The following is a 26678-nucleotide window of genomic DNA, read 5'->3' as shown; positions in this document are numbered from 1 at the left end:
AATTACAGCCATCTTTAAACTTTGAACTTTTGAAAATTCTTCATTTTCCAGCTCTTGTTTTACTATCAAGCTGCATGCTGTCCTACCGACATCTCTTTAAAAAAAATATTTTTTTTTGTAATTGTAATCGGTTTTTGAATGCACATAAATGTATATGTGTTGTACAGACAAATGATCTTGTTTATATTTTATTCAGGTACAGAGGGGTATGAAGATGCAGTATGAGATATTAGAGCTGACAGCTCTTGATGCCAATCAGTATTTTATTGCTTTAGGATCTAACATTGGCACTGTATTCTTGTATGATAGAGCAAAACACAAAATTGAAAGGCTACGATCAGAGGTATTCTATTAATTTGTATTTTAGTCTTTAAGCTATAGAGAGAGTATCTGTTGATGATTGTCTTGCTAAGTTAAATGGCCATGATGATTGTCTTATAATATATATGTTATTTTGTATATGAAAATAGTTCTTAATGCCATGTCTTAAATGGACTGTCATTATTAATGAGATCTGTTATAATTATGTATCTGTTACATGTTTTACATGTACATTTGATAATGTTTATGTCTCTATAGGTGAAATTTATTATATTATTATACAAAGCTAAACAGTTGATGGTTCTTCTAACATGCTGGCTAAATATGCTTGATAAAATGAATTATTTAAGGAGTACATAAAAATCTATGCAATGTGGAGCACAGGCATTTGTCCGCCCCACATGTCCCCCCACTAAAATTTCTTCCCATTACCCCCACTCCTTGACGTCTGTCTCTTCATCTGTTTTAGATTTGTCGGTGGGGGGAGGAGAGGTGGGGGCAATTTCCTAGAATCATACAATGTCTGTGTCATAAACAGAACAATTTAAATAGATGTATTCCATGTTTAGGAGATGGTTATACAGTATCATGGTTATAATTTTCATGAAGAGATAGTTCATCTACAATTGCAAGTTACATGACATTGTGTAGCATGTAAAATTGTAATTAAGATCTAAATACAAGGCAGTGGTTGATTCACAATATGAGAGTGAAACTGTCTACTGTTTCGTGTTTAATTGTTATAATGTTTCATAAAGATGTAACATAACTATAGTCTGTAGTTTATACCAGGCAAATTCTTGAAACTTAACAATAGTTCATTGAGGAAATATATTCAATATTCTGTTTCTTGTCTTAATCTTGTAAAATAACATTTATTTGTATTAAATTGCCTTATTACATTAATACTGTAAACAAATAACCATGCATAAACACAAGGATATAAAATGTTCATGGCTTAATTTTCTCAGAACTGTTAAAGCATGTAGTTCACATTTCAACACAGAACGTGAAATAGAATAAAGCAGGAAAAAAACTACATGCATATTCATACCAAGGAGGGAAGTTATTTGACTGGAAAAAGATTTACAATCGTAGAGAGATTGACAGAAATAAAGATGTTAACTTCTTAGTCATTCTAATTAAAAGGTTAATATGATAAATTGTTATGACACTTGTGTGTGTGTTTATACATACATGTTAATGTAATTACACCTACAGAAAACAAATATTCATTTAACTAAGCTCCTAAAAATATGTACTGATTTTTTTTTTTTTAAAAGATGTACTTGTTCAATTAAGCATGTATGAACTCTACAAATTTATAATTTTTATTCTACAAAATAAAAAATGAAAACACAATATTCAGATGAGCTGGCTGAGCTTATACTTACTATTTTCTTACATTATTGATATGTTTATGTTAGATAAGATTTTTTATGCCCCCCTTTGAAGAAGAGGGGGTATATTGTTTTGCTTAATGTTGGTCCATCTGTCTGTCTGTCGGTATGTCCGTCGGTAGACCACATGGTTTTAGCTCATTCTCTTGAAAACTATTTATCACAAAGTCTTCATTATTTTTCTTTTTTCCATAACTGAACACTTCCATGTACCCATTTATGGCAAGTTTCTATAACAAAATAACCAATAATGTGAGTCAAAGACTAGAAAGGGGGGCATATATATCTTTTGACATTTCTTGTTCTTTTGTCTGTTTAAACCATCAAAATTTTAGAAAATTTCAAAATATGTGCAAACTGAATAGTGAGCAGTGCAGACCATGATCGTGGTCTGCACTGCTCACATAAACAGATTAAATTTCAGCTTGCTGGCTAAAGGTTGATGTTAACACATTTTAAATGTAAATATTTCACCTTAAATCATTGTATAATTACAGAATACAACAGATATTGTGACTTGTGTTTGTCTACATCATGGTTTAGACGACCTTGTGGCTGTAGGTCATTCCTCCGGCACTATTTATATCTTCCAGCTTCCTAGCATTCTGATTGGTCACAGTAAACAGGTAAATATTCCCTTGTCAAGTTATGTTATTATAACAAGTAATGAAAACATATTAATCCCCCATGCCAGTCTGCATAGCTCAATTGATCAGAGAGCAAGACGTGACATTGGGGTCTGATTCCTGTGCTGGCCAACTAGAATTACTAAAACAGTCTGTCAAATGAGACTTTAAATGGATGTCCTGTGTATGAGTGCATAAAAACTTGGCAAGTTTAAGAACAAGATGAAGCTTTATCACTATCCTCCAAAATCTTAAGCAACTAATACTCTTCTGGAGGATTTGCCCGTATGTGAAACCGATGGCGAGTATAAATAAACTTGTGGCGAGTATAAATAAACTCAAATACACACAAAATGTTGAACTACATTAAGTGATGTTGTAGCAGTTGAACTTGCATCAATGAATCACTTACAGTTGATTTGCCTGTACATCAATTAATTCTTTTAGCAAAGTAACACATCTGAGTTATAATAACAGTATATTTACAAAAGGGATTCAATTTATTTTAATTTGAAGATTGCTTTTAACCATTGTTCATTTAACATGCATAAATTATGCCTAGCTGTGCAGTATAATTCTTGATTTGAAGCTTGAATAGTATGAAGCCTAAAAAGAAGACATTTTAATTGTCAATTATCCAAAATATTTTATTGTGACATTTGAATCTAATAATTGTTCCTAGATTTTGTACTGATGACTTGTCACAGTTAAACATCTTCTTTTACTTAACACTCTTAGAAATGTTATAGGTGAAGCCTGGACTTAAAATTTACAGATTTATTGATTAGTTTAAAGATGATATACAATTTTCTTATATTAACAATATATATTTCAGCTTGAAAGATTTATTGTTAGTGATGTTCACCAGATGGCCTTGACCTGTTTAACATGGAGCACTAATGGTATGAAATTATTCAGTGGGGATAAACAGGGTTGTGTTGGCTGCACAGAGGTTGACTTTATTGAGGTTTGTGTCTTTGATAATCTTTAAAAGTCAATAAATTCTAGTGCAGAAGGCCAATATAATAAGTGCAAGGGAGCACTGGACCAGTTGTTAAGGTGTCTGCCTCTTAACCCAGAGAATGTGGGTTCAAGCCCTACTCATGCCATAACCATGTTTCCTGCTGTGTTAATTTAATGAAATGGGCTTGAAAGTGTTCAATGTTACAAGAGCTTATTTCACCATCGAACTTAAACAAATATGCTTAAACTAAACTAAGGTTGGCATGCCATTCACCTTTGAACAGATGTGATCTCTGTGAAACAATTTGTCTAACAATTTTACTGGATAAACACTGACTTCTTTCTTCAAAGCATCTTATTATTCTTTTATGATGTATAAAAATTTTATGAAGTGATAGAGACTAGTAAGAGGCAGTGTACTGTTTAGAAACTGTTATTCCATTTTGTTTAAGTTATGAATTATCTCCCTTAATGTTGCTTTAGAAGTTTTAGAAATGCTTGTTCAGAGTATATCTTCTAAACTTGTCAATTATAATGAAACTTTATACAAATATAAAACCAATGAAAGCAAATGCAATGTAACATAACCATAACTATTACTCACTTTTCATGCTATGTTCCTAATAAAAAAGGATATGACCACACTGTGATGGGGATAATATAAATATTTCAGGGAAAATGCCAGTCAAGTGTGCTACTGATAGAGGGAAATACAGAAATCATACAGTTAAATCATGGTCATAAGCGCTTGTTGGTCTCTACTAAACAGAGATGTGTTGTTTGTAGGACAGATGCTGTAGAAAAAATTACACAAGTTGGATCTAAGGAAAGAAAAGTGTAAGTACATGTATAAGGTTAACAAGTTCAGCAGCTGTACATATTTCTTATATTTTTTAAGTTATCATAATTTAAGTAAAATTTATTGTGAATTGTCAAAAAAGACATGTGCTGGGTTCGCCATTAAGGACATACATGATAGTACAGCTTCAGTTGTTATTGTAGTCATTCATCTTTAATTGTATAAGTGATATAAAAAGTTGTTGTAGGAGGTATTGATTACGAACATTGATATGTTTAAGTTGATGGAACTTGTTAAAATTGAATTGCCAAGTAATGAGATAAAATTTATCAAATTTTTGAACAAAAGTAGTATCACGCTTCTAATTGTTTCAGTGCCGGAGATTTTGGGGCATGTTTTATTCCAGCCATGTGTAAACCTGAAAATGCTCAACTTTACGCTTCACGTCCAGGTTTTCGTATATGGAAAGCTTCTGTTAGTGGATCGGTCCTTCACACTTACATGTTTAAAGAGCTTCTAAACCAGTCACATTACACGATACCTATAATAGACTTTAAAGTGACAAATATCATAAAATCTCAAAATCCAAACCAGTTTTGTCAAATGTTATTGTTTCGAGACAAAGAACTTGTGACATGGAATGATTCCTGCGTGTATTTGATAGACCCTGAGAATTCTAGTGTTATAGGATCCCAGAAACATATAGGACTTGTGAAAAATGTTGCAGTTACAGATTGTGAAATATTTGTGTTAAGGGCGGGAACTGATCGGAATTTAATCAGGATTTCAGACAGACCAATCACAAGACCTACTAGCCTCTGTAAGTTTTTATTTTGCAAAAGTTTTCTTAATTTCTATAAATTTGTATAAAACTTCTTTGCAGTTTTAAGTCTGCAATTCCTATTTCAAAATTAGTTTGAAATTTTGTACAGTTTCAAGGTAGCAGTTATTCCAGTATTCATACAAGCTTTTAAATGGTATTTAAAAGATTAATTGCTTTTATGAGATTAAAAAAAAACAGGCATATTTAGTGTGATCTATATGTTTTGGAGATTAAAATACAGTAATCTTTATAAAAAATTATCATTTGTCATCCTTGCCACTGCATGTGTACTTGTAAAATGTAGTCTTAGAATTTAGTGATAATGCAAATCATTTTTCCAGTATTAAAGCAGCTTGAAATAGAGAGGCAGCAAAAGGGACAGCATCCAGTTGTTAAGAGTAAAGATGAAACAATTGAAAAGAAACCAGAACATGTTGAAAAGTCTCCTTTTAAAGTATTCCAGGGAAATATATTTGAGAAAGTAAAACAGATAGCTAATCCAGTTGTTTTAGTTGACAAAGTTCAAGAAAAGTTACATATTGAGAAGAAGGCGGAACATTTTGGTACAGCAGGAGTGAATTGTCAAACTTCAGAAAGCAATTCAGCAAAGGATGAAGATCTACCCCCTGTGGTACAGCTGAACTCCCCAGACCTTATGACCATTGAAGTAGGACAAATGGCACTAGCAGATAGTTCTCCTGAAAGGTTAGATGGTGCAATAGGAAACAGTTTCGATACACAACCTGGGAGACAATCAGAAAAACAGAGGACTGGTTCCGGCGCATTTTCTGCTCTTGCAAGGCTGCAGGAGGATCATCAAGCTGAGGAAAACAGTGACCCAGTCTACAGAATTGCCAACCACTCTGAAGAAACTGCAAGTATTAGAATATCAGGAGAAGTCGAACCTGAAGGAGATGGCATTGTGTTTAAAAGAAAAGTTAAAAAGAAGAAGAAAAAGGGTAAGCTGTAGACACGGTGTTTTTAAATCTTTGGGAAGAATTACTTTGAGAACGCACATGATTTAAAGGTATTAATTACATTAATATTTACATTGCTATACCATGTCTATGAGGTAGAAAAGTTAAAGAAAAAATATCTTTGATAGAAAATATCTTAAATTTGTTTCTTTTATTTCTACCTTAATTAAGACTGGTCTGTACTGAAGCTAATGTTATTGATGAAAGCTAAGTAGTCCATTTTTCAGATATAAAATTAATGTCTCAAAGTAATTATCAAATTATCCTGTTGTGTCCTTAGTTTGTTTGTATCAGACATTTAGCAGTTTTATCCCTGAAATATTTCTACTGTGATTGTGAATTTTTTATTAAGAAGTTTTTACTTTTGTACTATTTCATTTGTAAGATAAGTATATTTTGTGCACTTTTCATTTTCTATTTTAGGTTCAAAAGAAAAGTCTCCTCTGAAACTTAGTACAAAAGTAACAGATTCAGATTCTGTGTCAGTCAATAGCAACACAAGTATAGCCAGCGATGGCAGTGAAACTTCTTCAGTCAAACCTTCCACCAATGAAGATTCTGGAAGATTTTCTGCAGCATCCCAACAGGATTTCATACAGCAGTCTGTTGAAGAGGAACCAGGGAAACATGTTCCTATGGAAACACGAGAAGATAATCAGGAGAAAAAGCCTACTTTTGTAGAAGATGTTGACAAAAACAATGAAAATGTGTCTAATAAAGAATCAATTCAAATGATAAGTGATAAAACAGATGATGTTGAAATAGATGTTGAAACAGATAATAAGGATAAGACTATAGCAGATAGTATTTCAGTTAGCTCAGATTCTGTGAAAACTGTGGATCAAATTTTACAATCAAAAGAAGATCAAAAGAAATCATTGGTTACTGATTTTGCATTGCCAGTTGAGAGGAGGGATGAAATAAATACGCTTGACAATATTGCACCCAAAGTTAATGCTGAATTCGGATTGCCAGTGGAAAACAGTAAAAGTGATAAGATTTCAAATTTGGATAGAGAAATGGCTAGACTAGACTCATACTTGAGTGAGACAACTGACACGTACACTGGGCAGGGGAATAGTACATCTCCAATTGAATTCAAATCTGAGGCTGACCAACTCACATACAGAACTATCATGGGGAGGAGTGATAGTGTCAGAGAAAGGGAGATATTAGATTCTATGGAAGTTAAGGATTCTAAATACATTCCAAGTAGTTTAGAGAAGGAATTAAATGAGCTAGAACAATCAGCACAAGGAGGTAGTAATAAAACCATGGACATGACAGAAGATAATTTAGCTTCATCAATATTTACTTCTTTGTCACAAAATAGCATAGATCCAAATTCTAAACCATCATTTTATACTATATTCAATAAACCAGGGGCTACTGCAGAAGACTTTTATTCACAATATGAACCCACTTCCCCCAAAGTCATCAAAAGACCCTTAAAAATCAAAACAGGAAAAAAATTTTTTGGGATAGGGTTTTTAGATTTGTTTGCAGAAAATGGGTAAATTCTTAGATCAGTGAATAATGGACTGAATAGCCTCAAGGGAAAAATTCCAAAAGTTTTTTCCCGTTTTTTAAAAACACAAAGTGTGGATCAAAAGATAAAAGCTGTAAAAATATACCCTAGTGGGCTTTTCTGGCCCTGGAGTTTGCATTTGGGGAAAAAAGGGGCCCCTGGTGCTTTCTAGTCAGATATCAGTTTCCCCTGATGGTAATATTGTGTGGGCTTTGAATAAATATACAGTTTATGCAGGCACCAAAATTACCCCTAGACGACCTGAGGGAATGAAATGGGTGGAGGCAGTAAGAGATGTTTCCTTTATCTGCGTGGATAATAACTGTGCATGGTAAATATCATGAAATTTGAATGTTTGGCTCTAGTTTCTTCATTTTTATTTGTTTGGGTCGTCAGACCAAACAAATAATGGTAGCGAAATTTCAGACTCTAACGCTGTTAATTGCAAGTGACGAAAGTAGTCCGCCTTTTTTGAAGCGGTTACTTCCCTTTATATGTAACACTTAGGCCGAAAAAATTAGGGGAGATCACTGTGTAAATATGGTCACATGACAGGCGGATTAATTTTCAAGCAAAATAATTCCCGAATGGTCGAAGATTTCTTATATTGTTTAATTCTTTATAAATAAACATGCTTATAGTAAGCGCCATGGTTATTTACACTAGTGTTAAACAACAGTTAGCGTCGTTACAAACCCTAAATAGAATAATAAGGTTTTCTTCAGGCCGTTGAAATATAAATTCACCGTGGCCGAGGGGTTTTCGCGCTCGCTTAGGAAGCGAGAGGTATGGGGTCAAATCCCAATTACGGCAACTCATTTTTTTTCAAATTGTTTAAGTCAATTATACATTGGATCGAATATCAGTGTTGAAATTAGTCTTATAGCCAATCTACTACAATTAAAATGCTGGAAAGCATTGGTGGCACTATACAAAAACAAATTGTTTTATAATCTCAGAACCTTCACCTTTCTGACATTCTGAGACCCAAACAAATTCAGCGCCATCTGTGCTTTGATTACAACTTGTTACTTTTTTGATTCTAATTGTAGTAATAAAAAATGTTCTGTAATTTAAGAATTATGATGTCATGTGAACTATTATTTAAGTTTTAAACATGTTTGTGTGAAATTGTGTCACACTAGGTTGAGAAAATGTGCAGTGCTACTTGGACTCAAACCTGAGGCTCTCAGATTACCATTCTGCAGCTCTACCAACTGATGAACTCTACTCCCCTTATATTTTACCGCTTGCAGTGATAACTTGTGTAAAGTATTTTTATGATTATTGATAGCGCTAATTTTATTTGTTTTCACCATACATATGATATCCCTTGGGAATCCAAAAACATCCTGATTTATGCCCCAAAATACAGCAGAAAATCTAGTTTTGACCCATTTCAGTTATCACATGTATGGACTTTTGTATAAGTTTGTAATTTGATTTGAATCTCTTATATTGTTTGTATATGATGCAGGTATATGAAGACCAATCATCAAGTAATGATACAGAAAGGCTTGTGTAAAGATCGACCTTGTTATACCGGTGTTGAGGTGACATGTAAACACAGGCTGAAACAGATAGTGTGTCTATCTGGGGTAGTTTGGGCTCTAACAGAGAATTGTCACTGGTTATACAGGGCAGGGATCACAGCTGACTGTCCCGAGGGAACAGAGTGGAAATCTGGGGATAGGTTAGTTTTTAAAGTTAACTTTTTATTTCATTATTGCCTAAATTTGGTTAAACATTTGTTAAGATTTTGTTGAATAATGTTACCTTTAAGAAACTCAACTGAGGTCTTATATCTTAATTTCATAAAATTTGAAATTCTGTCTTAAATCAACTAGTGCATTTAAAATAGAAACATTTGCAATACATAATAATTATTTAAATACATGTATATTTGGTACTGAATTGATACTCATTTTTTAGGCAGTATTTGAGTGAAAAGTGTTGCATGGCAGCTAATGCTTTTCATTTTTGGGGTCAATTTGTGCAATAACATTGATTATCCCTGGGAAGTGAAGTGAGCAAATGATCTGAAATTTAAACATGGATTATTGGTCCAGACCTACATAGTGTAAAACAAAAATCTTGAGAAAAATATTTCTGTCCCTTTTGGTCAAAAAACATCAGAAGAGTCCCTTTAAACATGTTCAAGTTGTTTCTGTCTACCAGTTAGATATCTTTGGTCACTTTGAAACTGGTAACTTCCCCTATAAATACAAAAGAATGGTAGAATTATTAGTGATAGGATTTAAGTGTAAGAGTTGTATAAGAGAAGATACACTTAATATTGAGCCACTTTTGTTCTTGGTATATGTGGATATGTTCAAACTATAAAGTAAAAGTAAATGATGTTCAAATATCAGAAATTTATAACCTGTTACTCATGTACTGTTATCCTGGGGCAGTTATGTCCTTATTTGTCTTACTCAGAAATCAACTTGTTTATTGTTTGAGCAACTTGTTCAGTATCACATCATTTGTTATAGAATATAATTGTGGAAAACAAGATGTAGATGTTCATTTCAATTATTTTTGGAGATTCTACATTTGACAAATATTTGTTAAAAAAAAAACACAACATTTTTAAGTGTTGAAAAGTATCTGTAACTTTGCCAACATAAGTCTTATTTTCGGCACACTGTTGTTATAGATAGGTGAATATAAAGCTTGCATGTTAATGGCAATAAGGAAGATTAAAATTATTTAGATTTAAAACAAAGAGTAGGAAAATAAGTATATTTTGAATTATTTCAGCATGTTTAATGGGTTATTAAAACAGTGAGTCCATTAAATCTTTAAGATGCATGGAAACAAAAATGCATGGCTTGCTTTCTAAATAATATTATCCTTATATTTACAAACTATGCCAATTTATAAACTTGTATATGTATACTGAAATAAGTATCTCATACATGAATCAGTGGTATACACAGGGCTCAGATTTACACCATCCCAGCTGATACTGTAGAATGAATTTGTTTTAATGTATATCTACAGAGTGTATCTGACAATACTATGTCCTGCATCAAACATTAGAATATTATTGCTTTATTTATATATTCTATATATGTAAACCATTAAACTTTACCATTATGTCTTGACATAACTTGTTCTTGGGACACTAAGAATATTTTACATATACTATATTTAGGTTAAATTTTATTATACTAGCCTTATGATCTTATATGCCTATGAAGTATGTTTTGTTTTCAGTATATTTTAACTCACCAAAATTCGTCATTGAAGCATATACATGTAGTTGCCAGTTTGTCCTTCAGACACTCCTGTAATTCATCGGTCACACTTGTTTCTTATTATTATTCTTTATTTATTGACTGATAATTTAGATATTTGATGTGTTGGTATCTTTTATGTACCAGTATTTTTGAGGCAGGTCTCAGGTCAATCTGGCTACCATCATTGATAATAAAATTAGATTGTACATCTGTTCCTAGTAGTAAGGCTGCCATGTTGTTAACTTTGTCAAAGCATCTAGCAGTGTAACTGTATTCTTGTTGATTACCAAAGAAACTTTAGTTTTATATCTATTAAAACTTACCAGTACAATTATAAGAACTAATCAGTGAAAATCATTTACATGCTGTGTAACTTTTGGCTTTGTGGTAACTTTGGTTTTAATGAAAATTGAAGGATGTGTAATGTATGATTAAACAACTTTAACTTTTATATTAGAAGAACTAACTTGTATATTATCTGCAAATTACAGTGGCTCAGAAAACAGATTGTTCAGTCAGTTATGTCTTGGAGAAGATAATATTGGTTGGGCTGTTGACATTCTAGGTCAATGTTGGTTCCTACCTGGAGTTACCATGAAAACACCAAGGGGAGAGAACCATTGGTGGCAGGTATGAAAGTTTTCAATATAAGATAATGAAATATCTTAAAAGCCTGCTGCATTTATATAATGGTTTTGCTCACCAGCCCATTTCAAAGTTTATGGGATTTTAATATCAAAATACAGAACTTGAACTACCAACAGTAAAGAGCCAGGTCAGACTGCGTGGAAATGTGTTAAGGTATTAGCACCCTAATGCATTACCTCCGCGTTAAAGAGTATTCAAATAGGCTAGAATTACTGTTAACTACATTGAAAAAGAGGGCCATGGGTTCAATCCCCAGAAGGGTCAACTTTTTTTTCTTTCTTTTTTTCTTTTAACATTATTTATGTATCTCTCATGTCCCATATGGAAAGAAAAAAGTGTTTAATTTTGAATTTTTAATTTATATTGGTATTTATTGGCTAAATTATGCTAAATCTGGTAATTAATATGGTACCTGATATTTTCAAAGTGTAATATAATCAAAACTAGACGGTAAAAGTATTTCATATTTTACAAGATCAACCAATATACTTTTTAAAAAAGTTTAGGGAAACTTTGAAAACAGGCACTCATTTGGGTAAATTTTAAGAATTTTTTTAATTAGGCTCCCTTAATAGAAAAATGGTCAGACATGTGGTAAAAATGGGTGGGGTAGGGTAACATTTTTATACAGATGTCATAAATTTTAAGTAGAAACCATAATTTTGCTTATGTGGATTGTTAGCTGAATGGTACTATTTGTTTCTTACCAAAAATTCATGGGAAAACATTTTTCATTAGAATGTTATTGCAGATTATTTAAAGGTTCCTCATTTCTAAAAAAGGGCCCTCATAACATCCTAGCTGGAGTTCAGAAAAGTGGCCATAACTTGATTTCCGTGCGGTAAACTTTGTTTAAATTTTGCAAACAGGCGTATTTTAAGGTATACATCTGACCTATGATGTCATTTCTTTAGTTCCTGATAGTGCCCATTAGGGTCCTAATACCTTAATTTAGAAGCTGAATTTATCTATGATGGTAAAAGTAACAAGTATGTACATTTGTATAAATAATAAGTGAAAATAAGTAAAATACGGTGCCAAGTTAATGAGGTAAATAGTCTTAGTGAGTAAAGTCATTATATATTATGAACAATGGTTTTTCTTAAGGAATTCAATAATCATTTTTTTATCCAAGATGTTGATCACTCTAAGTGATTACAGTTTGTATGGTTAAACTCAAAAAGGCATAGAAATATTGAAATGATGGAAGTAAAATTGTACTATAATATAAATTGTCTCACTGTGTTTTAGGTCCCTCTAAGTGGGGAATATGTCGTAAAAGATATGACAGCTCTAGACATGTTGAAGTCTTTCTCCAAGAAGTTTGATCCTCAGAAATTAACATTACTGCTCAGTGCCCAAAGTGGAGGCCTGATAGCAGCTCATGGTGGAGTGTGGGTGTGTCCAGAATATAAACATATTTTACAAGTGTGTAGAGGCAATGTTGAAGGTATGTACATTACCTATAAATAAAACATTGACATTTCAGTTATTTCCTTTACCCATATAATTTTCAGTTCAGGTGACAAGTTGGTCTAATTTTGTATTCTAACAAGTCAAAACCAAATTCCTATTCAGAAAACATTTGCTGCAGATGTGGAATTGAAATGGAAAGTTGTTTTAATTGTTTTCAGTGTAGAATAATGATTTTCAGTCAATGATGGTATTTTTTTTACAGGTCAACTTTGGAGAGATGCCCATCCAGAGAGTTTGGCATCCACATCCTGTTGGAAAACTGTTGTGGCCAGTACAGCTAATCAGAAAAATGGTGTGTTAATGTTTCATTCTATTTCTTATTGTTGACTTGTACAGTGTTGGTGGGACTTTAAATCTAACAAACACAGTTTAATATTTTATGGAGTTTAGAGCATTATCTAGCAACTTAAGATGAAGAAAGAGTGACAATAACATTGTCAGTCCATCAAGATCTTGTTTTATAGTGCTGAAATGAATATGAATAGAGTTCTTGTCACTTATGAAATTATTAAAGTTACACAGTTTGAAATTACAATAGTATTAGAAAGCTTTCTTACTCATTGAAGTTTGTCAAAATGATTATCACATGGAAGCTCAAGAAGAATTTTTTGTTGCCATGCAGCCACAATTCTTTTATAGTAAATATGTTAGGAGCTTATTTTTTACATCAGTTAAGATCAACAATAATAATTGGTCAAATAAGGGCTGTTTCCTAAACACTATATAGAATATTTGATTTAACTTCTTAATGAATAAAGGCTGTCAAATCAGTTGAACTTATCCATATAAATGATCTGTTATAAATTTAGTATTGAAATGATAGTACATGTTATACCATTGATGTGAAATTGTTGTTGTGTTTGCAGGTGTAATATGGGCACAACAACCTAGTGGTGATATATTTGCTTTCTCTCCTGATCGTAAAACTTGCTGTGCTATACCAGGACCAAGTAAACTTGCAGGCTCTATATTGTTTGTCTGTCTGTCTGTATGTACTGATGCATTATGGGCTCTGTCTGGTGATGGTGAGGTGTATATAAGAACTGGAATGAGTGAATTGGAATGTAAAGGGACGGGCTGGTCACAGCTAGATCTCTCACAACTAGGTACACTGTAATGAAATTAAAATTATCAAAGATTTACTTGTATTGGCTACTGATTTTAAAATATTTAATGCATTTGATAATATAAAACAGCCACAATGGACCTGAAAAAAGACAGTATATGTATAACTGTGGTAGTGCATGTATAACTAATTATCTGTTTGAAATAGGAATTAATAGTGGACATGGTCTTTAATTAATACCTCTACAGCCCAAGATTAAGACTGCTATTTGGCTTATAAAACTGACACCATAGTATTCTTAAGATTATTATAAATCACTGAGTAGAACCAGAGAGTAATTCAGATTTAGTTTTGAACAAATGGTCATATAAATTAATTTATAAAATTTTCCTTTTTCTGAATTTCTGAATGTATTATTGGTTTTTTATCAACAGAGGACAAACAGCTAGTAAATATGTCATGTGCTGATATGACAGTGTGGTCTGTGGATAGTGATGGTATGGTATGGCATCGTATTGGGGTGAAGGCGCCCTCTGATCTCAGTCTCAATGCTGCCTGGTTACCTGTAGATAATGGAGGCACTGTTTTCACACATGTGGTGTCCTGTCAGCAAGATTGGAAGGTGTGTGTCTATATCAGACTATAGTATAATAATAATAATAGAGTTTATATCTAAATCTGCTTAATGTCTAAAATTCATTTGTCCAGCTTCCTTTTTAGCTCACCTGAGCTACCTCAGGGTGAGCTTTTAGGATCGTTGAATGTCCAGGGTACATCGTTCATCGTCTCTCTCTCTCTCTCACTCTCTTTAGTGGCTAATGTTGTTATCCAGATATTATCCTGGAAATTGATCTGCAAGTTTGTTTTGATGATTTCTAGGTCAAGTTCGAATACGGGTCACCTTGGGTCAAAAACTAGGTCACAATCTTGTTAACATTCTTGTGGTCGCATTTTTGACTCAATTGTTATCAAACTTGGTCAGGATGCTTGTCTAAATAATTGTTCAGATGAGTTCGATTGGTCAGGTGAGCAATCGAGGGCCATCTTGACCCTCTTGTTTTTTTAAATGTCCAATGTTGACTTGAGGGGTGTCAAGGTCAAAATTAAAGTTACTTTTCCAAAAGTATAGAGCCTGGTCAGACTGCATGGATGACCTAACTTTATACTGGTGGCAAAGGCTTGTCACTTTTGTTTCAGCGGTCAAAGGTTAAGACATGCCTAGTAACTTTTACAGTATAAAGATACAGGCTGACTTTTGACATATAATTGTATTTTGTATCACTCAATTTGTATGAAACTGTTATGAAAATCATTGCTTTTAATCATCATTAATGACAGATGAGATGTTTTTAAGAAATGCGCAATAGGATAAATTTTTACACTAACTGCAATATCATTTATGTGCATGTTAATTTCAATGTGTGGACTTATTTGTTAGACTAATTTATTAAACTGAATCATGGCATACAATGTCATGTACAGTATATATTGTTTAAATGGACCCCGCTGAGGTTTTTTGACATGACGGAACTGGAAATAATTTTTATGCCCCCACAATGTGGGAGCATATAGCGTTGCACTTGTCCGTCCGTCCGCACTACCGAATAAAGATAGGGGGCCATCGAACTGTAAACAGAACAAAAGAGAACAATAGAGTTCATTCCATAACAATAGAGTAAGGGGCCATTGGCCCTCTATTAAACAATAGAAAATAACAAAAGAAATGGCCCCTTATTCTATTTCGGCCTCCGTCAGTCCGTCCGTACGTCCCGAAATCTTGTGAACGCAACTCCTCTTAAACCGGATGGCAGATTTTGCTTAAACTTACAGGGATGAAGAACCTTAATGTGTAGATGGTAGTAAAGGAAGGAATTTTTGCTGCGACCAAATTTAACAAAATTATGGCCCTTTGTTGATTTTTTCACTAGATACTAAGTAGAAATTTTGTGAACACAACTCCTCTTAAACCGGATGGCAGATTTTGCTTAAACTTACAGGGATGAACAACCTTAATGTGTAGATGGTAGTAAAGGAAGGAATTTTTGCTGCGACCAAATTTTAGAGAATTATGGCCCTTTGTTGATTTTTTCACTATATACTATGTAGAAATTTTGTGAATGCAACTCCTCTTAAACCGGATCGCAGATTTTGCTTAAACTTCCAGGGATTAACAACCTTAATGTGTAGATAGTAGTAAAGGAAGGAATTTTTGCTGCGACCAAATTTAACAGAATTATGGCCCTTTGTTGATTTTTAGTTTTCAACTTGTGGCACATGTAGTCCAAAAAATATTTGACATTGACAGAACAGTGGCGTGTGGGGGCATCCGTGTCCTATGGACACATTTCTAGTTTGAGATTATTGTACCATTTGATGTGGTTCTAGAACAATAACTCTAGCATTTTTATTGAATAGTTCCATTTTGTATTTTGGAATATTATCTAAGTTCTTCTTTCATTGTTAAGCACCGAGAATAGTTGGGCCTTCTGTTTCACTGGTAGGTCTTGTTCATCATTTGTTCTTAAAAAAATTCTGGTCTACATAAAAAGAAGTTCATGGTAAAAAAAGTACCACCACTGAACAAAAAGTAAATATGTAAACAAAGGTAGCATTATTTTACAGGTATGGGCAATAGATAACAGAAGGCAGGTATATGTTAGAGATGGCATCACACAAGAGATGCCAATAGGTCGCAAATGGATACATGTATCAGGTAAACATCTTTCATTACTTAAATGATTATATATCTAATTAGACCTCTTTCTGCTTTTAAAATTTTAGGGATTTCATTATCAAAATTCAAAAATTGACCAGTTTTAGTTAGTTGACAGATAAATGAGAACAATCTTGCTTAGTAATTCAAAACACTAATACTCGTGATGATTAAAAAAATATTGAAGATATTCAGTGTGAATATTAACTTGTAAATTAGGTTGTAATACAGTTATCTTATTTGGTCATCATATATTGTGTTTGTATTTAAGGATCCCCGGCAATGCAGCTCACATTATCAAACAATTTTGTGTTTGCCTTGAACCATGCTGGAGAACTTCTGTGTCGTCACGGTGTAGCACCTGATCATGTGACTGGTGACTACTGGAAGAAATTGCCAGGGGAGTTAACTCATATTTCAGGTAAAGTAGTGTTAGTAGTATATTCAAGTGTACTGCATGCATTAAAAGTGTAAGAGGGTCTCAGAAGCAGATATGTTTATTATCCCCCGCCGATGGAATCGGGAGGGGGATATAGTTTTGGCGTTGTCCGTCTGTCCGTCCGTCCGAGCAAACATTTGATATCCAGAGCTTCATTCCGTAGTTAAATAAAGAACAAAAGCTCATAAAATTCAAATTAGGAGCTATTTTTTTTATTTTATGAGCTGATTTTGCTTGTTGACTTTGGTCCAGGTGTAGTTTATGAGCTGATTTACCTCTTAAATATCAAAAGTTGGTACTTCCGTCTGTCCATCCGAATTTCGTTTCCGGAGTAGTTCTCTGCAACTACTGGCTGGAATTCAACGAAACTTTATGGGAACCTTTAATATCAAGAGGAGATGCGCATATCGTCAGCTTGTTCCGGTCAGACCCTTTAACTCAGAGTTATGGCCCTTGATTAGTTATGTAGTATGCATATAGAGTAAAAATCGTTTCCGCACTACTTCTCTGCAACTACTGCCTAGAATTCAAAGAAACTTTATGGGAACCTTCAATACAAAGAGGAGATGCCCATATCGTCGGCTTGTTCCGGTCAGACACTTAACCTCAGAGTTTTGGCCCATGATTAGTTATGCGGTATGCATATGGAGTAAAAAATCGTTTCCCCGCTACTTCTCTGCAACTACTTGATGGAATTCAATGAAACTTTATGGGAACCTTCAATACCAAGAGGACATGCGCATATCATCAGATTGTTCCGGTCAGACACTTTAACTCAGAGTTATGGCCCTTGATTAGTTATGCAGTATGCATGTAGAGTAAAAATCGTTTCCGCGCTACTTCTCTGCAACTACTGGCTGGAATTCAATGAAACTTTATGGGAACTTTCAATACCAAGAGGAGATGCGCATATCGTTGCCTTGTTCCGGTCAGACACTTTAACTCAGAGTTATGGCCCTTGATTAGTTATGCAGTATGCATATAGAGAAAAAATTGTTTCTGCGCTACTTCTCTGCAACTCATGGCTGGAATTCAACGAAACTTTATGGGAACCTTCAATATCAAGAGGAGATGCGCATATCGTCGCCTTGTTCCGGTCAGACACTTAAACTCAGAGTTATGGCCCTTGATTAGTTATGCAGTATGCATATAGAGCAAATATCGTTACCGCGCTACTTCTCTGCAACTACTGGCTGGAATTCAATGAAACTTTATGAGAACCTTCAATACCAACAGAAGATGCGCATATCATTGCCTTGTTGAGGTCAGACACTTTAACACAGAGTTATGGCCCTTGATTAGTTATGCAGTATCCATATAGAAAAATATTTGTTTCCTCACTACTTCTCTGCAACTACTGGCTGGAATTCAATGAAACTTTATTGGAACCTTCAATACCAAGAGGAGATGCGCATATTGTCGCCTTGTTCGGGTCAGACATTTTAACTTAGAGTTATGACTCTTGATAACTTAGGCAGTACATAACCAGAGCAATAATCGTTTCCGTGCTACTTCTCTGTAATTCAATGAAACTTTATGGGATACTAAAAGATGAGATGTGCATATAGTCGCCTTGTTCCGGTCAGATACTTATAACTCAGATTTATGGCATCTTTATTAGTTATGTAGTATGCATACATCTCATTGGCATTTCCAGATATTACTATTTAACACAAAGTTATGGCTCTGTTATTGCCCTGAATATTTATCAAGTTCAAAGAATATTACTGTTTATGCCATGATTAAAATAGAAATAAAGCCTTATGTCTTCAGTTGTTGTGTTAATAATAACCAGTACTCGGCGGGGGAAATAAATTCAACGAATTTGCTTGTTATATATAGGATACTTGAATCTTATTTCTTGAGTTTAAATCTAGCTATTGACCTTTAAATAATTCATCTAAATTAAAAAATGTTCTTACCTCTACTCCAGTTCTCTCTGGTATTAAAATGAAATACACTCGAGTTCCTCTTTAACAGGAATTGAAAAGTTGTTTTATGGACTTCATGGACAGTGGTTATGTGACTTGAAATTCAAGTATAATGTAAATACAACAAATTAAAGTTTAAATCATTTACATCTTTAAGTGTTGACTTAATACATGTATTTTAATGAATGCAGCCATTTGTACTTGGTATTTATTGGATAGACTACAGTACAAGTGATGCTACATTTTAATGCCACAGTTTCGTAGAGTTGGGAAATAGATTTGCCCTTGTCTGTCCTGCTGTCCGTCCATATACTGAAAAAACATATGGGAAAATCTGACAGATGTCCTATGGACACATTTCTTGTTTCTTTCCTTGTTATTAGAATATTTGATTATTCATCATTTTGTGCAATTTTTTTTTATGAAATTCAATTTATTTACTTACCCATATTATGTGTTATCTATTTTTAGCAACACCTAACAATATTCTTTGGGGCATCAATAAGGATGGCCAGCTTGTTCGAAGGTTTACCAAATATATTGTGAGGTCTGCCAATGATCCGGGAACATCAGGGGCTTCCAGGCACCCTAGGGAACATAGTGTTTCTAGTGAGGATGGAGAATGGGAGTTTGTTTAATGTGTGTTGTTGAAACTGATTCTGATAAACCATGAAGGAAACAAGTTCATCGATATTTATACACAAAAACATAAATAAGTTAGGAAATGACAGCTCCCTTTATACAATCTAGAAATAAACTACATTTATAAAACCACCAAGGATATAACTACATGCACTTATTTACAGAGTTAGATTCACTTGCACAAAAATAACTGCAATTTTATAAAGTAGCTGCAAGGATGTATCAGCACATTTTATTTATGTCACAGGAAATAATTTCAATTGAATCTGGGTGTAATTGCGTCATTGAATTTGTAATATATTTAAACAGAATGCTTGTTTTTGAGATACTTTTAGGTGCAATAACAATTGATATAGTTCTTTCATATTAGATTTTATGTTCCTCTTTGTTTATAGATTTGTAGACAAATTATTTTTGTTCTTTCGTTCTCTGTGAATAACATTAACCATGGCTAAACCTCATTGTTATATAAGCTAAAGCCTTGCTTGGACACAGGCAGAAAATATCCTTTAGACTTGAGCCTCAATGTTTGTTTGTTTGGTTGGTTTTACCGCATACCAACACAATTTAGGGGATATAGCGCCGAAACAGGAAAGATGATTTTGGCTAACCTTGGGTGTTACAAACTTAATGCAACACCAGGGATGTTTTTTTTATGACACCAAACAAACAGTTCTTGATAGGCTTCTAGTGTATCTTAGCAAGGGAAGTAAATGATATAAAACAGAATAACTAAATCCCTGCAACTGGTATATGCATAAAAGTTGTTTAATGTCAGTGGCCGAAATGTGATGTTACCATGTGACATTACTGATAGCTACCTACTGACATCACATAGGGCTATATATAACAGTTAATAAATCATGTGAGGCACAATAGTTTGAAATATGACCTTGACATTCAAATAACCTAGTTTTTCAAGGTCAAATTTTTAAACTTAAGAAAATTAAACGAAACTGTTATTTGTTATTATAAATGCACCATGTTACTAGTCTATACAAACTTATTTTACTGTTTTACACTTCTGTGCTATTTTTGTTGTAACCCCATTTTGTGCCAAAATAATATAAATGGTCCAAATATGTATCAGCAATGAGTATTCTTTGCTTGCCAATTTTTACGTACTTATAGTAAATCACAGCCTTTTAGTAGTTTATTTACTTTATGGAGATAGTAAATTGTTACTTTCTACAAGTTTTCAATATTTATAGTGATGAAATTATTTAAAAATACTTTTTATTGATTTGTAACATTAATTTATAATAGACATACACCAGAGTTAAGAATATTTTGGGTTTTTCCCAGCTAATCCAGGAGTACAAACAAACTTTTACAGTTATAGCTTAAAAAAATTAGTCCAACAGGTTGACTGTTGTGACCGGTAGTGCACAGTGAAGCTATAACGGTAAGTTTGTTTGTACAGGGGGATTAACTTGGAAAGGCCCGCATTTGCTGAGTTCTAGATAATGTCTTGATAGATCCCTGCTCTGACCTTTTAGGCTTTCATTTGAATAACCATTGATCTAACCACAAACATGGACTTTTCCGGTTTTTCGTAGCGGAACATTTAGCCACACCTTTTCCATTCATTGCTAGATCAACTGCTCACAAACAGTATCACAAACATAAGCACGTGTTCTTTTGTGCAAACCAGTTCAACCAGTGACTATGTATTATCTCAGTGTAGCGATTGGATAACAAGTTAGCCAATTTACATTAAACTGTAAACACCGGAACGGTCCATTGACATGTGCTCTTTTGTTAAAAAGTATGTTCTGATGAAATTTGATAATTAGAATTAGACAGGTCAGGGATCTATGCATTGCTGAAGGAATCCAATACATTGTTGCACATGACTCATGTGATGGGTGCAAGTCACTTTACATGCTTTATGCCTATTTAATGAAAAAAAAATGTGTCTCATTATGGATTTGCTCCTGGCTGGTTGGAGGGCAGTGTTAAATTTTGTCCAGAGCATCACTTTACACATTTTAAGTATTGATACTTATGTTCACCATCTTGAGGCATAGTGCTGCACACTTGCAATCTTAAAACAAAGGTCAAGGTCACTCTAAGAAAGAGGTCAGATGAAAGCACATGTCCATAGTGCAATTTATACATGCACTTAGGGATTGTTATATTACTTGGCATAAATGCTCGGCAATGAGGGCAATAGTGTTGGACTTAAATTTAGGTCTCTTTGGAATGCAGACGTTAACGGTTAGATGAGAATGTGAGTATTGACCATAAAGTCAAAATGAATTGAGGGATTTTAACATTGATGTGCAAATGGTCACCATCTTGAGACTGAGTCTTTGTGACAGGCATATATAGTGACAATAGCTTTATTGTTTATATTTAAAAACACCAATAAACAGGATCTTTATATGAAGTGTAGTAGCAGGTGATTTCAACCCCATGATAGTCTTTAGATGTAATATACAGTAAACTCCGCTTATAACGAACTCATTGGGACATTCAAATTCTGTTCCTTATATCCGGAGTTCCTTGTAAGCATATAGCGAATTAGTTCCTTGTATCAGGAGTTTTTATAGCGAACAGATTTACATATAACGAACTGATTGTTAAACATCGTCCGCCATTTTTAAGAGCATTTGATTAAGAATAATTAATCATTTATTTCTTTTTTAGACACAATACCCGAGAGCGTACATTTTGGAATTTGAAAATCCTTTGCTATTTCAGTTTTAGTTTTACTCCCTTTCTCAATTCTTCATAAAACATCATATTTTGTTTCTTAACTCACTGCACTGTGCTTTTCGTTTTCTTTCAATGAATAAGAATAAACAAAATTTTCCATTTTTCTTCCTTTTATATTGAATATCTTCTATTATATTTTAAGGGTGACTTTAACTAATAATATATAGATTTCTTTTCATTTCAATCAAGCATACTTTGTAGTTTTCTATGGATTATGTTTGCAAGCATGCGTGATTATGTTGAAAACCGATAATTATTTTACTCGAGCAAACTATTAAAGAAAAGAAATTATAGAATAAAAGGAATTACCGTTTTATCTTTGTGACAAGAACTCAAGCAAAAACAATTCTAAATAGAAAACTATTACATACTTTTTACAAATTCATTTTCATATATTGAATTACATACAACAATAAACGGTACATTCCGCGAGTTTTATTCCGTGCCAATGAAAACGAAAGTTGAAAATGCGGGATATATTTACGAATAGACGATATTTGGAGTTCGTTATAAAAGTGTAATTTTATGCACTTTTAACTAAATTGGGACTAAGAAATGAGTTCCTTATAAGCGATAATTCCTTATAACCGTGTTCGCTATAACCGTATATTTTTATATGAAATAAAGAAGGGCAAAATTCGGGCCAAAATAAATTGTTCCTTATAACCGGAAGTTCGCTATAACCGTGTTCGCTATAAGTGAAGTTTACTGTAACATAAATTCAGAATGGGATGCCATTTAATTCTTGTGATTTTGTGTGACATTTTGAAATTGAAACCTTTTCAGTGCACAAATTGTTGTATTTTTTTCTATTAATTAAATGTACAATTCATCAAATATGTGCTTTATGAAATTGCATTTTTTGTAGAAATCATGAAATTTTGTGATCTTGAAATTGCCTGAATACAAGTTGTAATGTTGACTAGTATATGTTACTTGTATAAAACCAAGCCAGTATGTATGTCATTTCTCATTTCCACTGTTTTGATTTTGTAATAAATGAAAGTAATAATCCGAGAGAGAGAAAAATACATATATGTTTTTTCACCAATTTTAGGGGGTAAAAGTTTTTAAAAACATTCAAGGTTAAAACATGTTGAAATCACAAATGCTGTCTCTCTAGTGATAATCTGCGAAGATAATCTGCGAACATTTTCATGGCATATTGATTATGGTACTAGTTCTGACTGAAAATGGTTCACTAAATTGTTACTTGATCGGAAATAACTCTTACCTACTAGGTATTTAGTTTGTGATTAGAGGCCCTGGGCACATATCTGGTATACAATATGGAAGAAACAATATCCTGTGAGATTGTCAATAGGATTTCTAGTACATGTACTGTTACGCTTGAGAAAATATTAACTAATTAAATATTATCTTAACATTCTTTTTGTAAACAATGTATTTTCTATTACCTGATAAGTATCATATTGTATTTTGTGTTAATATCATGATCATGTGACACAATAATTGTTTTATTTATCTATTTTCATGGCAATGTACTATGTAAAACGTATGTTCTGTTCTGTTCATTATCCATAACTGTTTTAAGTTTGAGATGAAGACATTGATAGCTAAAGCTTTCTTTAATATACTATACGTGTGTCAGAATTTAGCATTAGCATTAACCATTAAATATTACAAGTGTTATTTCGTTTTGGTAACAAATATGTGTCTATAATACTCCTTTACATTTTACATACATGTGTATTTTTCATAATTATATGGTTAAATATAAACAGCACTTGGTGTACTAGGAATGATTATTTTGAGATGTTTTTGGCATATATATATACTGGTATTAAAGTGAATGATATCAATTTTGTTGATGCATCCCTAGTAGTGAAACAACAAAGATGAAACTACTTTAATAATTAGTTTGCAGTGCTAGAAGTAACTGTATCCATTCATGTTAACCAGCTGTCAGAATAGCAGAGCCAGTCCACACATTCATACAAATTGACCAGGCTGTATACTGTTGGCTATTACAGTAGGTTTTAGTTCTTTAGTATTGTGATCTCTTAACATAAGAATGCACTGTTAGAAAGCTTGTTTACTGTATTGTTAGTATTTGTTGAATGCTTTGAATGTTATATGTTTTATTTGTTAAAGGATTTTTGTATGCTAATGTTAGCTGGAACAAAGCTATTTCCTGTATCATTCCAAATTGTAACTGTGGTGATTTTGAAAACAATTTTGGCTGCTAAATTAGAACTTTACTTTCTGTGATTTAGTTGATTTGGTTTATTAAATTTTATCAATTTATATCCTCTAAAAATTAAAAACCCCCAAAATTTAAAATTTAAACCTTTTGGGGGTTGTTTTTCCCCAAACTAAAATTGAAAAATGTTTTTTAAAAGTTGGCCCCTTTTCAAATGGACCAAAGAATATTGGGGAAATTTTTGAAAAATTTTTTTGAATTTTTAAAACCCCGTTCTTCTGCTTCCAGGGAAAATTTCCCAATTTTTAGGGGTTTAGAGTTTAAATAATTTCCTCTTTTTGAATTTTTTTAAGTTTTTACCCTTTAATTGGGTTATGTTTTTTTTTGGGATTATATAAAATTTGAAATTTAATGTAAACTTTTAAGCATAAAATTTTATTTTTTGGGGAAAGACCCTTAAAAAAATTTTGAAAAAACTTTAAATTTATTTTTTGAAAAATTTTGGAAAAGAAAGGGCCCCGAAAAGGCAAAATTTTGGGGATTTTAACCCCGAAAAATTTTTTGGGGGAAATTTATTTTTTAAATAATTTATTTTTAAATTAATAATTTAAAATTTTGGAAGACTTTTTTTTAAAAAACAAGTCACCCCGTACCTGCCTGGGTTTCCCCCCCAAAATTTTTAATGAAAGCCCTCAAAATTAAATAACAATTTAAAAATATGATAAAAGATAAATTTTAAAATAATAAAAATTTTATTTCAAACTTTAACAAAAAACAAAAAATGGGGGGAAAAATAATTTTAAAAAAAATTTTATAAAATTTTTAAACCCCTTTTAAAATTTTTCCCATTGGAAGGTAAATTTCATTTATAAAACCAAAATAATCCCCAACTTTTTCCTTGAATTTTTTTTTGGGAATTTTCCCTTTTTGGTTTTGGTTTTGGAATTTTTTTTTAATTTTTCCAAACAACTTCAATCTAAAAGGGGGGTTTTTACGGGGAAAATTAACAAAAAGCCCTGGGTTTTTGAAAAACTAAAAAGTAGTTTTTTAAAATTTGGGACCTTTCCCCAAAATTAAAATTTCTAAAAATAAACATCAAAAAGGATTTTTTTTAAAGTTTTTCCCCAATTTTAATTCTTGTTTTAAGTAGGGCCGGGAATTATATTCAAATATTCGAATATTCGAAACACTACCGAATATTCGAACATTGAAAAACGAATACGAATATTCGAAAAAAAAGTGTTTTTTTTGTAATTACTTTCAAATTTCAATTAAGATAGCAAATTAAACCATTGACCTTTACTTGGCCAGTTGTTCACACGTTTGTATGACACGTGTCAACGATTATCGCCAATTAACTGTGAAAACTTTTGGGTCTATAGTTGATCAAAAGGGCACCCGTTTCACAGTTTGCAATTTACCTGTTGAACAGAATATAATGTAATTTTCCGATTTTAATTATCTTATTTATTGTTTTCTGTGCAATAATCTGTCCGATTAATCAGTCATTGTCTTAAATTTTGTGAAGACGAAAAAATCGACACGTATTAATCGGTGCTTTATGTAATCATGGTCAGTGTCTATATTCCGTCAAAATATATTTATTCCGTAGAAACTAAGACTCCGTGTGATATTTACTGCTTTATAGCTGGTGTACGGACATAATCCCCTTCGGACAAAATCCCCTTCATGTATTTTTGTATATCCGGACATAATCCCCTTCATGGGTGGACATAATCCCCTACATGTGTGAAATGTTGAAGTGGACAAAATCCCCTTCATAAAATTGCTACCTAGGACAAAATCCCCCTCAGTGGAATTTTCGGTTTTTTAAGTGGGTATGAGAGCCACATACTGCATTATGCTGTGTAATAAATATCTTAATGTATAAATGAGTAGAAAATATTTCAGCAGAAAAGCACATTCAATTAGCAACATTCAAATCACATTAAAATTAATTTGTTAAAGCATTCATATCAATCAATCAAGTAGTGCAGTGATCTTGGTTTGATTAAAATATCATTCTTTCATCAATAGAAATTGTAACAATGGATAGTATATATCAATTAGAATTATCAACTTATACAATCAATGAAACAATTATTGGCTAATAAAAATGTTTTTCATACTAATCAGTTTAAAAGTATTAAAGAAATTGCCTAATCAAATATGTGTTATGCAGTTGATAATTTACCA

At 32.7% G+C, this 26678-nt stretch overlaps 1 protein-coding gene across 1 annotated transcript in view; it reads left to right on the top strand.

Moving 5' to 3' along the window:
- The window catches only part of LOC132738332 (tectonin beta-propeller repeat-containing protein 2-like), a 30702-nt gene extending 9794 nt beyond the window's left edge, over positions 1 to 20908 (top strand). The window contains exons 3-20 of the mRNA XM_060725818.1: positions 197 to 343; positions 2219 to 2347; positions 3183 to 3314; positions 3984 to 4147; positions 4484 to 4929; positions 5274 to 5891; positions 6333 to 7422; positions 7610 to 7768; positions 8915 to 9130; positions 10201 to 10224; positions 11174 to 11312; positions 12582 to 12780; positions 13009 to 13098; positions 13673 to 13912; positions 14307 to 14494; positions 16495 to 16585; positions 16857 to 17006; positions 19427 to 20908. Coding sequence (XP_060581801.1) covers positions 197 to 343; positions 2219 to 2347; positions 3183 to 3314; positions 3984 to 4147; positions 4484 to 4929; positions 5274 to 5891; positions 6333 to 7422; positions 7610 to 7768; positions 8915 to 9130; positions 10201 to 10224; positions 11174 to 11312; positions 12582 to 12780; positions 13009 to 13098; positions 13673 to 13912; positions 14307 to 14494; positions 16495 to 16585; positions 16857 to 17006; positions 19427 to 19593 — 4389 coding nt within the window. The 3' untranslated portion in view covers positions 19594 to 20908. The remainder of the gene's footprint in view (positions 1 to 196; positions 344 to 2218; positions 2348 to 3182; positions 3315 to 3983; positions 4148 to 4483; positions 4930 to 5273; positions 5892 to 6332; positions 7423 to 7609; positions 7769 to 8914; positions 9131 to 10200; positions 10225 to 11173; positions 11313 to 12581; positions 12781 to 13008; positions 13099 to 13672; positions 13913 to 14306; positions 14495 to 16494; positions 16586 to 16856; positions 17007 to 19426) is intronic.
- Positions 20909 to 26678: the final 5770 nt, after the last annotated feature.

The sequence above is a fragment of the Ruditapes philippinarum genome, unplaced genomic scaffold (assembly GCF_026571515.1).
Source record: "Ruditapes philippinarum isolate M1 unplaced genomic scaffold, ASM2657151v2 ctg195_1_1_1_1, whole genome shotgun sequence".
NCBI classification, from domain to species: Eukaryota; Metazoa; Mollusca; class Bivalvia; order Venerida; family Veneridae; genus Ruditapes; species Ruditapes philippinarum.
This window is presented reverse-complemented; position numbering and strand designations above follow the sequence as displayed.